The sequence below is a fragment of the Kogia breviceps genome, chromosome 9 (genome assembly GCF_026419965.1).
Source record: "Kogia breviceps isolate mKogBre1 chromosome 9, mKogBre1 haplotype 1, whole genome shotgun sequence".
Taxonomy (NCBI): Eukaryota; Metazoa; Chordata; class Mammalia; order Artiodactyla; family Physeteridae; genus Kogia; species Kogia breviceps.
Genome location: NC_081318.1, coordinates 12,361,538 through 12,377,149, shown reverse-complemented (window position 1 = coordinate 12,377,149; position 15,612 = coordinate 12,361,538). Strand labels below are relative to the sequence as shown.

The following is a 15,612-nucleotide window of genomic DNA, read 5'->3' as shown; positions in this document are numbered from 1 at the left end:
TGGCGGCAGTGGTGGCAGTGAGGGTGGTGATTGTGGTGGTGAGGGTTGTGGTAGTGGTTGTGGTCATAGTGGTCCCAACAGTTGCTTTGGCAGCAGCAACAAACACAGACATAAAACTTACTATATGTCACTGATATATTGCTTGTTGCGTGTCAGAGCACTTTACATACGTTAACTCATTCAGTCTTCACAGAAACACTATGAAACAAATATATTATTATCCTCAATTTACAAGTGAAGAAACAGATATAGAAGAGGTTATTTCACTTTTGCCCAGAGTCACATAGCCAGCAGAGACTGGATCCCATATGGTTACCCAGACATTTTGGTATTTTGCTTCTGAATTTCGTGTTCTTAACCGTAAGCTGGTCTGCTACTAGGAATCAGAGTAAAGTCAGGTTTTCCAAAACTCCTAGGGAGAGAGGTCAAGTCTGGCAGGAAGCTTCCTCCAAGTTACCTCAGTGGCTCTGCATCCTCTTAGTTTCTCTCTGGGTTTGAATTTGTTGATTATCTAACTGGGGACACTGGAAAAATATTCTTAGTACTTTGTGTACAGCTTTAACCCAGATTCTTCTTTTTAAGGACTAAATTTTCTGTTTATTTTCTAGTTGATTGGTCGGCCAGTGATGGTTCCTTACTGGTCCTTGGGGTTTCAGCTGTGTCGCTATGGATACAAGAACGACGCTGAGATTGGTAGCTTGTATGATGAGATGGTGGCTGCCCAGATCCCCTATGTACGTTGTCAGTCTGTGGGGTACTGGCTCTGGGACCGCGTGGCCCAACCCTTGTCTCTGTATCTGGATTAGTTTGTCTGATTTTTATCAGGTTCTATAAAATTACAAAGTACTTTCTCATACAGTATCACACTCAGCCTCACCCCTACCCAGTAGTAATATAAAGGGGGGGTTGTCATTGTCCCCAACTTGAAGAGTCACAGTGATTTGCCAAAGCAGGAGGGCATTGGGTCAGCCCGAGGGCTCTTTCTGCTAGATCATGCTTCCGTCTCTTTCACGTGACCTCACAACATCTAGTCAAAAACATTCTTGCTACCATAAAAATGTTGCCCAGAGAGTAGTTTTGCTTAATTAAAAGAAATTGACCCAAATTCAGTCAGACCACTGTGTATGTAGATATAACCTCGGTTCCAACGCTTTGCTGGCACTGCAGCCCAGTGTTCCCACAGCTTTGAGCTAATTCCTGGTTGAATGTAGGGATCTTGGGACTGGTTGCCAGAGGAAATAATTATGGAAACAAACTCCGCCTTCACTTGAAGATGAGAGGGGTCCACTAATCAGAGAATTGGTCCCATAAACCATTTACATACTTAATTGTATTATATTGATTTTTCTACTGTTTATGATTGTTCCTACTAACGGAAAGTATAGCATGCAATATTTTATTCTTAATAAGAAAGCTGTGTCTGATAAACCCCAGGATTAGTTATTCCAAAGCAATTACAGGTGCTTCTGTTTGTTTTGTTTTAATGGGCTTACTATCCATGTTGTATTAGTACCAGGTAGTTTACATTATGTTATTTTTTTCTGAGTATGAGCCACTGATACCAGGGGCAGCCTCTGGGGATGGGGGTGGTAGCCACAATCGCTCCTTATATTGGCCCTTCACAAAGCACTTTCATCTGCTGCTTTCATTTATGTCCACAGCCTTGCCAGTTCGGCATTATCATCCTTGTTTTTGCAAATTTCGTTTTTTTCTATTTTACAACTCAAAATTTGAAAATTAGGTGAATTTTCCAGAACCTAATACCTAACAAATAACAGAGGTGGGATTTGAAAAAATAAAAAAGATGCCGACTGAAATTCACCGTTGGTTAGTGGAGCGTTGTTCTCACGTGGAACGTGGGCCTTTGCACGTTTCCTTTGTCCTCCTCCAGGACGTGCAGTACGCGGACATCGACTACATGGAGCGGCAGCTGGACTTCACCCTCAGCCCCAAGTTTGAGGGGTTCCCAGCTCTGATCACTCGGATGAAGGCCGACGGCATGCGGGTCATCCTCATTCTGGTTAGTCCCTGTGCGAGTGGGCGGAGTCTGTTTGGAAGGGTGAGTGGGATTGGGTGGAGAAAACTTTATACTTGTGTTTTCTCCCACACTATGAGTAGAGAGGTTGAGGTTCAATAAGAAAAGTGTGTTTCCCTGGATTTACAGAGGCTCTACAGCTCAGGTGGAAGCTGATGCCTCCGCTTTTGAAGAGTTCTCCATTTTTCTACCCTGGCTTTGGTTTTCTCACCTGACCTGTGCTTTGATTTCAGGACCCAGCCATTTCTGGCAACGAGACAAAGCCCTATCCCCCTTTCACGCGGGGTGTGGAGGACGATGTCTTCATCAAAGATCCGAACGATGGAAGCATCGTCTGGGGAAAGGTGTGCTCTGAGCAGTGATCCACTAATCCCCACACTGTTAGGGTGTTTGTACATTCTTCTTTTCTTTTCTGTTTGGACTCTGAGGTCAGAAGTTGTCATTTTCTCCATCAGTATTTGTCACCACTGTTAAGGAATTTTAAAGGAATGTATGTGCATTGTGAGATCCACTTTTCTTTAGATCAACCCTACAAGAAAATCAAATGATCACCTCTAGGACATGGTTTATAGTTTTTTAGGAAAGGCTATGGAAGAGAAATGATCTAGTGCATTGCTTTTAAACATTTTTCTCTTCACAGGTCTGGCCTGATTTTCCTGATACTGTTGTCAACAGTTCTCTAGACTGGGAAAGTCAAGTGGAGGTAAAGGGCCTGTATGGATGTTGGGTGAAATCAGGGTTACCAGGAAGGGGCAGCTATACTTAGGATACTGGACATCCCTGGCATGGGCATGGGTGCAAGATGAGGAAACTTACATAGGGAACATGCCCTGTGTGTCTTTCTGTGTGCCAGTCACTTTACATGCAATATTTTACCCCAGTTGGGAGGTAGATTTTGTTATACTTTGCATAACTAAGACTCAGAGAGCTTAAATTACTTCTGTCCATGCTTTTAGGTGACAGAGTGGTGATTTCCAATCCAAGACTGTCAGATTGCAAACATCCATGAAATTTCCGCTGAATGATACCTCAAAGAAACAGTGCCTTTTGCCTAAATTAGTGTATCTATTGTTGTTTTCATTATTGTTGTATTTGCAGTTGTTTTTGCCTTGCGTATCCCTTTTAAACAGTCTCCCACTCCTGTCTTTAGTGATTGGGTAATTTTCTCTGTACCTCTTTTTTTTCATGGACAGGCTTTTCCATCTTCTCTCTTATAAATCTCCCCATCTTTCCTTGGGTTTCCCAACTTTGATCTTATCTCCCAGTTTCCAGCCATATGTTAAAACTCGCTCTCTCCTGGGAACAGGTTCTTACTTGTAATGGATCTCAGATGAGGATCCAAGGGAGAGAACCTAGCTTGCTGTAATCTCTGTTGCTTCTCACAGATCACTTGAAGTTTCATGGTCCAGGCAGCCCACATGGACTTAGGAATCCGCCAGAGAAGTTCAGGGTCATGGGCTCCTTGACTTTATTTATTTAGTTTTTAGTATTTTCCTCCAGCTTAACGGCGTATAATTGACAAATAAAATTGTATATATGTAAAGTGTACAATGTGATAATTTGATATACATATATATCATGAAATGATTTTGAGAATCAGGTTAAGTAACGCATCCGTCATTTCACATAGTTGCCATTTGTGTGCTGTGTGGTGAGAATGTTTAAGATCTACTCTCTTAGCAACTTTTAAGTATATGATACAGTATTATTAATGACAATCGCCGGGCTTCCCTGGTGGCGCAGTGGTTGAGAATCCGCCTGCCGATGCAGGGGACACGGGTTCGTGCCCTGGTCCGGGAAGATCCCACATGCCGCGGAGCAACTAAGCCCGTGAGCCATGGCCGCTGGGCCTGCGCGTCCGGAGCCTGTGCTCCGCAATGGGAGAGGCCACAACAGTGAGAGGCCCGCATACCGCAAAAAAAAAAAAAAAACAACATTAATGACAATCGCCATGTTGTACATTAGGCTCAGAAATGTATTCATCTTATAAATGAAGGCTTGCAACCTTTGACCAGCATCTCCTCATTTCCCCCACCCTCTGGCACCTGGTAATCACCACTCTACTCTCTGTTTCTATGAGTTCAACTTTTTTTTTTTTTTTTTCAGATTCCACATATAAGTGAGATCGTACAGAATTTGTCTTTCTCTGTCTGGCTTATTTCACTCAGAATAATGCCTTCTAGGTTTATCCATTTTGTTGCAAATGGCAGGTTTTCCTTCTTTCTCATAGCTGAATAATATTCCATTGTGTGTATAGACACCACACGTTCTTTATCCATTCATCTGTGGATAGACACTTAGGTTCCTTCAACATCTTGGCTATTGTGAATAAATGCTGCAATGAACATGGGAGTACAGATATCTCTTCAAGATGCTGATTTCGCTTCCTTCAGGATATATACCCAGAAGTAGAATTGCTGGATCATACAGCAGTTCTAGTTTTAATTTTTTGAGGGAACGCCATACTGTTGGGTTGGCCAAAAAATTTGTTCTGGTTTTTCCGTAACATCTTATGGAAAAACCCTAACGAAGTTTTTGCTAAGCCAGTGTTTTGTGTAGTGGCTGTACCAATTTATATTCCCCCCAGCAGTGCACAAGGGCTCCCTTTTCTTCACATCCTTGCCAATACTTGTTCTCTCTCATCTTTTTCAAAAAAGCTGTCCTAACAGATTATCACTGTGGGTTTTGATTTGCATTTCCTTGATGATTCGTGATGCTGAGAACCTTTTCCTGTACCTGTTGGCCTTTTGTATGCCTTCTTTGGAAATATGTCTGTTCAGGTCCATTGTCCATTTTTAAATCAATATATTTGTGGGTTTTGGGGGGTTTTTTTTGCTATTGAGTTGTATAAGCTCCTTATATGCATCTGATATTAACTCATCAGGTATTTGATTTACAAATATCTTCTCCCATTCTGTAAGTTGCTTTTTCATTTTGTTGATTGTTTCCTTAACTGTGGAGAAAAGCTTTTTAGTTTGATGTAATCCCACTTGTTTATTTTTGCTTTTGTTGCTTGTGCTTTTGGTGTCAAATCCAAAAATATCATTGCCAAGACCAATGTCAAGGAGCTTTTTCCTGTGTTTTCTTCTAGGATTTTTATGGTTTCAGGTTTTACATTTAAGACTTTAATTCATTTTCTATTAATTTTTGTGAGCAGTGTAAGTTAGGGGTCCAGTTTCATTCTTTTACATGTGGATATCCATGTTTTTCTTTTTTCTTAAGATTCATCCCACCCCCACCCCCACCCCCACCCCCCGCTGCTCTCCCGCCTTGGTGTCCATATGTTTGTTCTCTCCATATCCACGTTTTTCTAACACCATTAACAAAAGACTATCCTTTCCCCATTTGTGTTCTTGGCACCCTTGTCAAAGATTAATTGACTGCACATGTGTGGGTTTATTTCTGGGCTTTCTATTCTGTTCCACTGGTCTATGTATCTTTTTATGGCAGTACCATGACTTTTAAATCAGTATGCTGGGGAGAGGGTCACTTCAGCAATCAAGTTGGCTTCCACTGTGTGAGCCCTACAGTACATCGGCCGTTAGAGGCAATACTGCCACCGTGAGGGCATTTGGAAATCTGTGGGACAGTTGATTATTGCAAGGGGAGCACCAAGTGACATTTTGTAGGCAGTGACCAGGAATGCCCAATTGCAGGGGATTTTCCACCAAGAAGTCTCCTGCCCTAAATGCCAATTGTGCCCCTGATGAGAAATACTTCATTAGGGGGTCGCAGTGTTTGTTAGGTAGCACATAAGACATTCTCAATAGATATAATGATTTTAATTATTTATATTAATAAGACCCACTTGATGAGATTAGTGGGCCTGAGGCTACTGGATCTGAAGCTTAGATATTTAATGCAGTAAGCCTGGCATGGAGCCTAGGAATTGCATTTTTGTAGCCCACAATGGATTGTGATAAGTAATCCTGGGACCAGACATGCAAGTAGGTACATCATGAGTTGAGGACTAGGGAAAGTGAGGGCAGAAGCAATGAGGCAAGAGTAGAATACAGACAGGAGTGAGGCAGAGCCAGCACCTTGGAGAACAGCAGAACATTTTTAATTTCATGGGTAAGGGTCAGAGCACCTTTTAGTGGGGTTAATAAGTCATAGTCAAGTTTCTCACTTGTATCTCATTTGGGATTCAGTTATCACTTGGACACGGCTGGTATTGACTCTGTTTATTCCAATTCTCCACTTCCCTCCTCTACCCCATGTTTCTAACCCTGCCTGAGCTGGAGCGCTCTGTTTCTGGTGAAAGGTTCTATTTTGTTTGGTCCATGTTTCTACCTCCATTTTCTAACAAAAAGGCAACCTTGGCATGCCTCCCTTTCACGAGATGCTCCGTGGTGTGGCTCACTACCTCGGAAGTTCTCTGTGAGATGGATCCCTGTACACTGATCCATTTCTGGTTTTTTCTTTGTCTTCTTTTTGGCCTTTTTTCTAGACATTTGGGATTCCATTTGCCTTTTGCCTATCATGTATAGGTACTGGAGGTTCCCTAGACCAAGTCCTTTTTCTGTTGTTTCCTCCCCACCCACACTCTTGCCACCAGCATTATTTAGCTTTTTAACTCTTTAAATGCACTGATGAACACAGAGGAACCAATTTACTGAGACATACAAAGGACCATAAAGCTCCATAACAAGCATCATAGCTATATAGTAGTTTAAGAATATTTGCTATTGCTAAGTGGTGTGAATTTACAATTATGCTCTGAACATTTATCTTATGTCAGCTACTAAGCTAAGCATGGTTGGGGAATTCAAAGGTCAACAAGGGCCTTGCTCTCAAAAGGGTTATAGTTCAGGGGTTATACCTTGGGTCCATTTTCCAGGTTAAAATAAAGACAGTTTTTTATTATTTGAAGAAGGTAAGAGAAAGGGGAGTTGAAACTTCCTCTTTAAGTCCTCCCAATTTAGTTGACACACAACTGCACTTTTCAAGTGATTCTGAAACCATGGAAAACCCAGATACATATCAGTTAGATAGTCTTATGTAATAAAATGCAGTCCTTACCTCTCACCCTTTTTTCCTACTGGGAATGAGATAGGAGAGGATCAGCTGGATGTTTCTTTTCAACCTGTTGACAATGCATCTGCTGTCTGCCCCTTTCAAGCTGCAGTCAGTCTCCCTGGCTCATGCTTTGTCTTTGAGGAGTGCTTAGGAAATCGCAGGACAGAAGTTGAGCGGTGGGTATCTAACGATGGAAAAAGTGAGTTCAGGGTGTTGATGGCTACCATTCATGTTGATGCAAAGAGGAAAACAGTCCATGGATGCTTTCCAAATGATAAGAAGGTGTCTCATTTGTGCTAATTTCTGTTCTTTGAGCTCATTGTATTTCAGATAAGCCAAGAACATTACTTAAGCTCATAATTTTGGATTAACTATCACCACACAGTATAGGCTTTGCATGAGTTAAGCTTTCAGGAAGTGCCTGTTTTCTGTCTAATATATTTGTTTGGGACAAATGGATTGTATTTACTTTTTACAGCAATACCGAGCTTATGTGGCCTTCCCAGACTTTTTCCGTAATTCAACCATCGCATGGTGGAAAAGGGAGTTGAGAGAAATGTACACCAATCCGCGGGATCCAGAGAAGAGCTTGAAGTTTGATGGCATGTGGATTGTAAGTGTGTTTGTTTGTGTCTGTGTGCATGGGGATAGGTGTGTTTCTATCTCTGTGTGCCTAAGCATATGTATTACTGACCTTTAATCAAAAGGGGTAATAGTCATCCAAGAAAGACTTTGGACATATCAGACTGCAGTTCCTCCAATCTGGAGTGGACCATTCTGATTCTCCTCAATACCTTGCACCTTGTCTGAAGTTCTTGCTGTAGAATTCCAAGCTGATTACCAGGAATTCCTTGGAACTGAGCCTGCCTCACACCCTGAGTGAGAATTTTTTTTCAAATCTACCAGCCAGTCATTCTGTAGGGCTTAACTGATCTTTTTCAAGCTGGATTTGATGAGTCTCCCTGGGCTGGTATCTATGGAATTACTGGATGGTGAACAATTATTCTCTACTTCCTTGTCTCTGAGTTGACAGTATATAATTCTTTTCAAAAGTAAAGTATTCCTGTGTTTGACATTTTTAGGATATGAATGAACCGGCAAGCTTCGTGAGTGGGGCAGTCCCTCCAGGCTGCAAGGATGCCTGTCTGAACCACCCTCCCTACATGCCACGTAAGGGCCCTTGGCCTCCTCTGCTGGCAGCGCCATGGCTGTAGGGAGTGTGAGCTGCAAGAGTCCAGCAGCCAGACATTTATCCTGATGTTCAGGGACATCCTGTCTGACACTCTGGTTTAGGGGGGACCAAAGACAAACCCACTCCAAGAACTTTACCCAGTTGGGTGTGGGCAGGTTATTGGCCCCTTTGGGTAAGTTTCTCAAGTTTTTTTCAGAAAACACTTAACTGTGGTGATGTCTCCAAAGGATCCCACAGCTAGGTGTCTTACTTCTTCAGGCTCATGTTAATCCCTCCACAGGAATTTATTCTGTCACCAGTGGGTGGAAAGTAATGGCCTCACCTTATCATGGAGTCAATGACTTTGGCGTCGTACTTGTGTTCATATCTTGGCTCCGGAAATTATACTCTCTATGAGTTGTGTGACCTTCAGCAGATGACTTGCTATTTTCTAATCTCAGTTTTTTAAACTGTGAAAGGAAGCTAATGATATCTTCTCCATAGAACTATGATAAGAATTACATAAAATAACGTACATGTTAAAAGCCTAGGTTGAAGCCTGTCACTCAGTACGTGTTTGACAACTGCATTCTTTCCCATGCCCCTGCTTTCTCCTGGGGAACCCTCCGGGGCCCTCCATGTTGAAAACACCTGCGAGTGCCGGACACGTTTCCACGCCCCGGGGGAGGAGAGGGACCCATGCAGGGGTCAAGTTAGTCTTATGATCCGGAGTCCAATCCCATGAGGAGAGGTCAAGGATAAACAGGATCGGGCAGGGGTGGATTTCACATCACTAGATCTTTCTCCTCAGATTTGGAGGCCAGGGACAGGGGCCTGAGCAGCAAGACCCTGTGCATGGAGAGCCAGCAGCTCCTGCCTGACGGCTCCCCGGTGCGGCACTACGACGTGCACAGCCTGTACGGGTGGGCCCAGACCAGACCCACGTACGAGTGAGTCATCGACTACCTTCTCCAGTCGGGACAGCCTGCAGGGACAGCCAGGGACTGATGAAGCTACACTGCTCGTCCTTTCATTCCCTCTTCTAAGAGTTAAGAAGACTTTAATTATTGCTCTGTCACAATTCTCATTTATTAAATACTCATGAGCACGGAGCCAGACCCTGTGATCCTAGTTAGCAGGACAGATTTAAATAAGGCATGGTCCTTATTTAAGTAAGAGACTAATAGTCCTAGTGGAGGAAATACACGTGGAGACATAAGTAAGTTTATCACGCAGCGTGGATGATACTATAATAACTTTAGTTATTGTAAGGGAATACAGAGGACTGGATACCTCTCCTTTTTTTCAAAAGTGACTCATCTCTATTAGAATTTATTTTTTTGTCATTCTTGTTGGGTAGCCAACTGGTGTTCTACTTAATTATCACTGTCCCATTTTGTGTGCTTATTCCATGCTTAATAAGAAGTGTCCTAGGGAAAGCCTTATAAAGGAGTTCATCTTCTTCTTTCCCATATATATAAAACGAAGTATTGAGTAAATAAATAGCAAAATTTAGTGATTAGCTATTATTTTTAGGTGACCTGGTGAGTTTATTACATTGTGAAGTTTTTAAAAAAATATGAAACACTATAAAACAATGTAAAGACACAACTTTTAATATTATCACCATCATATGGAGTCAGTCAGTGAGGAACCTCATGGCTTAGATTTCCATATTCCCTTCTGTGACACAGGAGATATTTTGTCACCACGCCCTAGGCTCAGGAGCTCTGGGAGGAGAAGGTTTGTGGCCTCTTCTCACCTGCTGTGCCCTAAATCACCGCCTTGTTCCCCTCCGAGCAGAGCTGTGCAGGAGGTGACGGGACAGCGAGGGATCGTCATCACTCGCTCCACTTTTCCCTCTTCTGGCCGCTGGGGAGGACACTGGCTGGGTGACAACACGGCCGCATGGGACCAGCTGAAGAAATCTATCATTGGTGCGTGGGCTGCTGGGAGAGGAGAGGAGTTGGGGTCTTCAATCAAGGCTTCTCCAAGGAGGGAAGAGGAGGTAGGTCATGAGTACCTTGTCTGACACAGCTGTGGTTCTCGTTGCAGGCATGATGGAGTTTAGCCTCTTCGGCATATCCTTTGTAAGTGTCCTTTGGATTACTCCTAACCACCAAGCAGATGGTGACATCTTTCAGAAATCATTAACGGGCCCATTTTATTCTACCCTGTTTCAGACAGGAGCAGATATTTGTGGATTCTTTCAAGATGCTGAATATGAAATGTGTGCTCGCTGGATGCAGCTGGGGGCCTTTTACCCCTTTTCGAGGAACCACAACAGCATTGGGGCCCGGGTAGGACACTGAGCTCAGAGCGCAAAAGTTCTGTGTCACCAGGAACACAGACTCCCTTTTTGAACTACAAGTAATGTAGTCTATATTCCCCAAGGACATCTTCAAAACCATTAAACCCTCATGTTTCTTTTTTTTAAATTTGATATACTTATATATTGTGAAATGATTATCACAGTAGGGTCAGTTAACACCTCCATCATGTCACATAATTACCATTTCTTTTTTGTTGTGAGAACATTTAATATCTATGCTCTTAGCAACTTTCAAGTATATAATACAGTATTATTAACTATGGACACCATGCTGTACATTATATCACCAGAAATATTTAATTTATAACAAGAAGTTTTTACTCTTTGACCACCATCTTCCCATTTCTCTCACCTCCCAGTCCCTGGTAACTACCATTCCAAGTCCTAAGAGGGAAGTTTATAGAAAAAGGAAAGATATCAAACAAGCAGCCTAACTTTACACCTCAAGGAGCTAGCAAAAGAAGAATAAACTAAGCCCAAAGTTAGCAGAAGAATGGAAATAAAAAAGATCAGAGCAGAAATAAATAAAATAGAGACCAGAAAATAGAAAAGATCAATGAAACTAGAGCTGATTCTTTGAAAAGGTAAACAAAATTGACAAACCTTTAGCTAGATTTCTTAAGACAAAAACAGGGGAAGCTCAAATATAAATAAAACTGTAAATGAAAAAGGAGACATTATAACTGATACCACAGAAATATAAAAGATCATAAGAGGCTACTATGAATAATTATATACTGACAAATTGGACAACCTAGTTGAAATGGATAAATTTCTAGAAACATGAACCTACCAAGACTGAATCATGAAGAGAGAGAAAATCTGAACAGACCAGTAATGAGTAAGGAGATCAGTAATCAAAAATCTCCCAACAGGGCTTCCCTGGTGGCGCAGTGGTTGAGAATCCGCCTGCCGATGCAGGGGATGCGGGTTCGTGCCTCGGTCCGGGAAGATCCCACATGCCGCGGAGCGACTGGGCCCGTGAGCCATGGCCGCTGAGCCTGCGCGTCTGGAGCCTGTGCTCCGCAACAGGAGAGGCCACAACAGTGAGAGGCCCGCGTACCACAAAAAAAAAAAAAAATCTCCCAACAAAGAAAAGCCCAGGACCAGGTGGTTTCCCTGGTGAAGTCTGTAAAACATTTAAAAAAGAATTAATGCCAATACTTCTCACCTCCAAAAAATTAAAGGTTTGGGAACACTGCCAAACTAATTTTACAAGAACAGCATTACCCTGATACTTAAGCAGATAAGGACACTACAAGAAAAGAAATAGAGGCCAATATACTACAAGAAAAGAAAAACAGGCCAATATCCCTGATGAATATAGTTCTAAAAAGTTTTAACAAAATATTAGTACAATGAATTTGAGAGCACACTGAAAGAATGATGCATCATGATCAAGTGGGATTTAACCTTGGGATGCAAGGATGGTTCAGTATATGCAAATCATGTGATATACCACATTAATAGAATAAAAGATAAAAATCATATGATCATCTTAATAGGTGCAGGAAAAAAAAGACTTGACAAAGACAACATCCTTTCATGATTAAAAACTCTCAACAAATTGAGTGTAGAAGGAATGTACCTCAACATAATAAAGGCCGTATATGACAAGCTCACAGCTAATATTATCCTCAGCAGTGAAAAGTTGAAAGCTTTTTCTCTAAGATCAGGACAAAGACAAGGGTTCCCACTCTCACTACTCCTAGTCAACATAGTACTGGAAGTCCTAGTCAGAGCCATCAGATGAGAAAAAAAAAGCATTCAAATCAGAAGGGAAGAAGTAAAATGGTCTCTGTTTACAGTTTATCTGATCTTATATGCAGAAAATCCTAAAGATGTCACCAAAACACTATTAGAAACTAATCAATGAATTCAGTGAAGTTGTACAATATAAAATCAACATACAGAAATCGATTGCATTTCTATACACTAACAGTGAAATATCTGAAAAAGTCATAAAGAAAACAATCCCATTCACAATAGCATCAGAACACAATAAAGTACTTAGCAATAAACTTAACCAAGAAGGTGAAAAAATCTGTACACTGAACACTGTAAGACATTGATGAAAGAGACAAGTGGAAAAATATTCTGTGTTCATGGATCAGAAGAATTAACATTGTTAGAATGTCCATACTAAAACCATCTATGAAGTCAATGTAATCCCAATCGAAATTCTAATGGGATTTTTCACGGAAATAGAAAAAAATATCCTAAAAGTTGCATGGAATTACAAAAGACCACAGACAGCTAAAGCAGTCCTGAGAAAGAACAAAGCTAGAGGCATCAGGCTTCCTGATTTCAAACTATATTACAAAGCTATAATAATCAAAACTACATGGTCTAGTAATCAAAACAGTATGGTATTGGCATAAAAAATAGACTAATAGACCAATGGAACAGAATTGGAGCCCAGAAATAAACCTTTGCATGTACTGTCAACTAATATTTGACAAGAGAGCCAAAAATACTCTGTGGAGAAAACATAGTCTCTTTAATGCATGATGTTGGCAAAACTAGATAATCACAGGCACACTCACAAAAATAACTCAAATCTTACCACACTCACAAAAAATTAACTCAAAATGGATTAAGACCTGAAACCATAAAACTCCTAGAAGAAAACATAGGGAAAAATCTACTTGACATTGTTCTTGGCAATTTTTTTTTTTTTTGATATGACACCAAAAGCACAAAGAACAGAAGCAAAATTAAAGAAGTGGGACTACATCACACTAAAAAGCTTCTGCCTGGAGTCAACAAAATGAAAAGACAGCCCACAGAATGGGAGAAAATACTTGCAAACTATGTATCTGATAAAGGGTTAATATCCAAAATATGTAAGGCACTCATACAACTCAATAGCAAAAAAAAAAAAAAAAAAAATCTGATTTAAAAATGGGCAGAGGAACTGAATAGACATTTCTCCAAAGAAGATATACAAATAGCCAACAAGTACATGAAATAATCCTCATGTTTCAGTGAATCAGTATTCTTTCAGTTTGGACAATGTACCAAATATATACCCCACCCCCCAATTTCTTATGGGGAATTTTTTCAACTGTCCTGGGAAAGCTTCAGTGACCTCTTTTGGTCTATTAAAAATATTCTTTGAGTCTCATCTGTAGTCATCGTTGGTTTAGCTTTGTTTGATCTTCATTTGGAATAAATGTTCAGTGTTCTCCTTACGTCCCCCAGGTCCTCTAAGTTGAGCCCTGAACACTTTTTTTTCTCCTTAGAGGCAAGACCCTGTGTCCTGGGATTCTACCTTTGTGACTATCTCCAGAAGTGTCCTGCAGACCAGATATGCCCTGTTGCCATATCTGTACACCCTGATGCACAGGGCCAACATGGAGGGCAGCACTGTCGTGCGACCTCTTCTCCATGAGTGAGTGTCTAGCGAGGCTACCAAAGACTAAGTGATAATTTTATTCTATATGGTGGCAGTTGAAGAAAACAATTCTTCCAAATTAAAGGCGTGACTGCCTTTGCCAAAAGCTGTCTAGGCACAGACCGTACGTCACGACTCCTTTTAGCATGGTATCAGTCACACCTTAGCTCTTTGGTATAAAAGACTACTGATTTTTTTTGAAAATTTTCAAAATGATATACAATACAACACAGAATAATTTCTTTCTAATTTGGGCCTGTAAAGACCTACCTATCCTTTATAGTTGCTCAGGTCACGAAAGAAGGCATTCCAGGGGGATATCTGAGGAATGGAGGCCATTCTTGCATTAAAATGTGCTGTGGTTAAGAAACGTGTGGAGATATTGATAGGTGAGAACGTGTCTAAATCCAACCATTTCTGGGGTTTGAAGAACATGACACGTAGAAAGTGAGCATGTATCTAATTAATGTTGACCTAGGGAAAGAATAAAGGATGGCATAGGATGTGGCTGGATTTCCAACTTGGGTCTGAACTTGAGGAGTTTCTTCAAGGCCTCGATCTGGAGTCCTGTAGGGGTCCTAATTGTGATACCTTGGTTTCCCTCTCCAGGTTTGTGTCAGACCGGGTGACCTGGGATGTAGACAGTCAGTTCCTTCTGGGCCCAGCCTTCCTGGTCAGCCCTGTCCTGGAGCCTGTGAGTATGGAGGCCTCTGATGAATAGAGGATCCCAGCTATGAGGTCGGTGACTAGTCAAAGAGAAGAGGCCTCATCTGATGGGGTCCTGAGATGTGGTTTCTTATTCTACCTCTGTCTCTTCCTCTCCCTCTGAGCTGAAGTTCGTTGCTTAGGTGTTCTGGTCCTCAGTTCCCTCGCCTTTAAAATCAGTATAACGAATTCTGATTCATTGTATAATCAAGAAGGAAAAAACTCTTTGATATATTTGAAGATATAATCATTTCTTCTTTAACTGAAAGAAGGAGTATCAGTCAGGTGGGGACAGTACTATAAGGAAATCCTTGCTATCCGCTATCACCATTAAAACAAAACTTTTCAGAAAGATTGTTTGTAGCAATGTGTATAATTTTGTTGCTGGCTAGCTCTTCCCTTCCTCCAAAAGAGGTCCTCAGGCAGTCATTTCTTTACTTCATTTATCAATGATTAGGCTTCTGATTAAAATAACAGTTAACCGGATCTTCTCCAAAACTTATTGCACTAATCATAATTTCTGAAGTATTGGTGCCGTAAACCTACAAATTTTTTTTCTGCTGTAAACCCAACCTCAGTTTGTCTCTTTAGAGAGGGTATGGGATAAGTCTATAAGTAAATGATGATTTTTTTTTCCCCCTTAAGTTCTGGATCCCAAAGGGTTTTACAGAAGCCACCATTTTTGGTTAGGCAGATCTCCTCAGTTTGAGAGGGGATCAGAGAAGGGAGCCTTTTCCAACACTGGTGACCTCTAGAGAGAAGAGGCCTGTGGGTCCAAGGCCATTGCATTGTTCTGACCCCTTCACTATGCAAATGGTTACTCTGCCCTAGAGAGCAGAGCCCACTGCTCATGCCTTGTTTCTTTTTGTTTAATTTTAGAACGCCAGAAATGTCACTGCCTATTTCCCTAGAGCCCGCTGGTATGATTACTACACGGTAAGTTTTTCTCATTG

General features: G+C 41.4%; 1 protein-coding gene across 1 annotated transcript in view; it reads left to right on the top strand.

The window, feature by feature from the left end:
• MGAM (maltase-glucoamylase) overlaps positions 1-15,612 on the top strand; it is a 105,828-nt gene that overhangs the window by 78,935 nt on the left and 11,281 nt on the right. Inside the window, exons 31-43 of the mRNA XM_067041974.1 lie at positions 609-734; positions 1,892-2,020; positions 2,269-2,379; positions 2,676-2,738; positions 7,533-7,667; positions 8,137-8,224; positions 9,037-9,175; positions 10,029-10,162; positions 10,281-10,315; positions 10,409-10,525; positions 13,803-13,951; positions 14,564-14,648; positions 15,539-15,595. Coding sequence (XP_066898075.1) covers positions 609-734; positions 1,892-2,020; positions 2,269-2,379; positions 2,676-2,738; positions 7,533-7,667; positions 8,137-8,224; positions 9,037-9,175; positions 10,029-10,162; positions 10,281-10,315; positions 10,409-10,525; positions 13,803-13,951; positions 14,564-14,648; positions 15,539-15,595 — 1,368 coding nt within the window. The remainder of the gene's footprint in view (positions 1-608; positions 735-1,891; positions 2,021-2,268; positions 2,380-2,675; positions 2,739-7,532; positions 7,668-8,136; positions 8,225-9,036; positions 9,176-10,028; positions 10,163-10,280; positions 10,316-10,408; positions 10,526-13,802; positions 13,952-14,563; positions 14,649-15,538; positions 15,596-15,612) is intronic.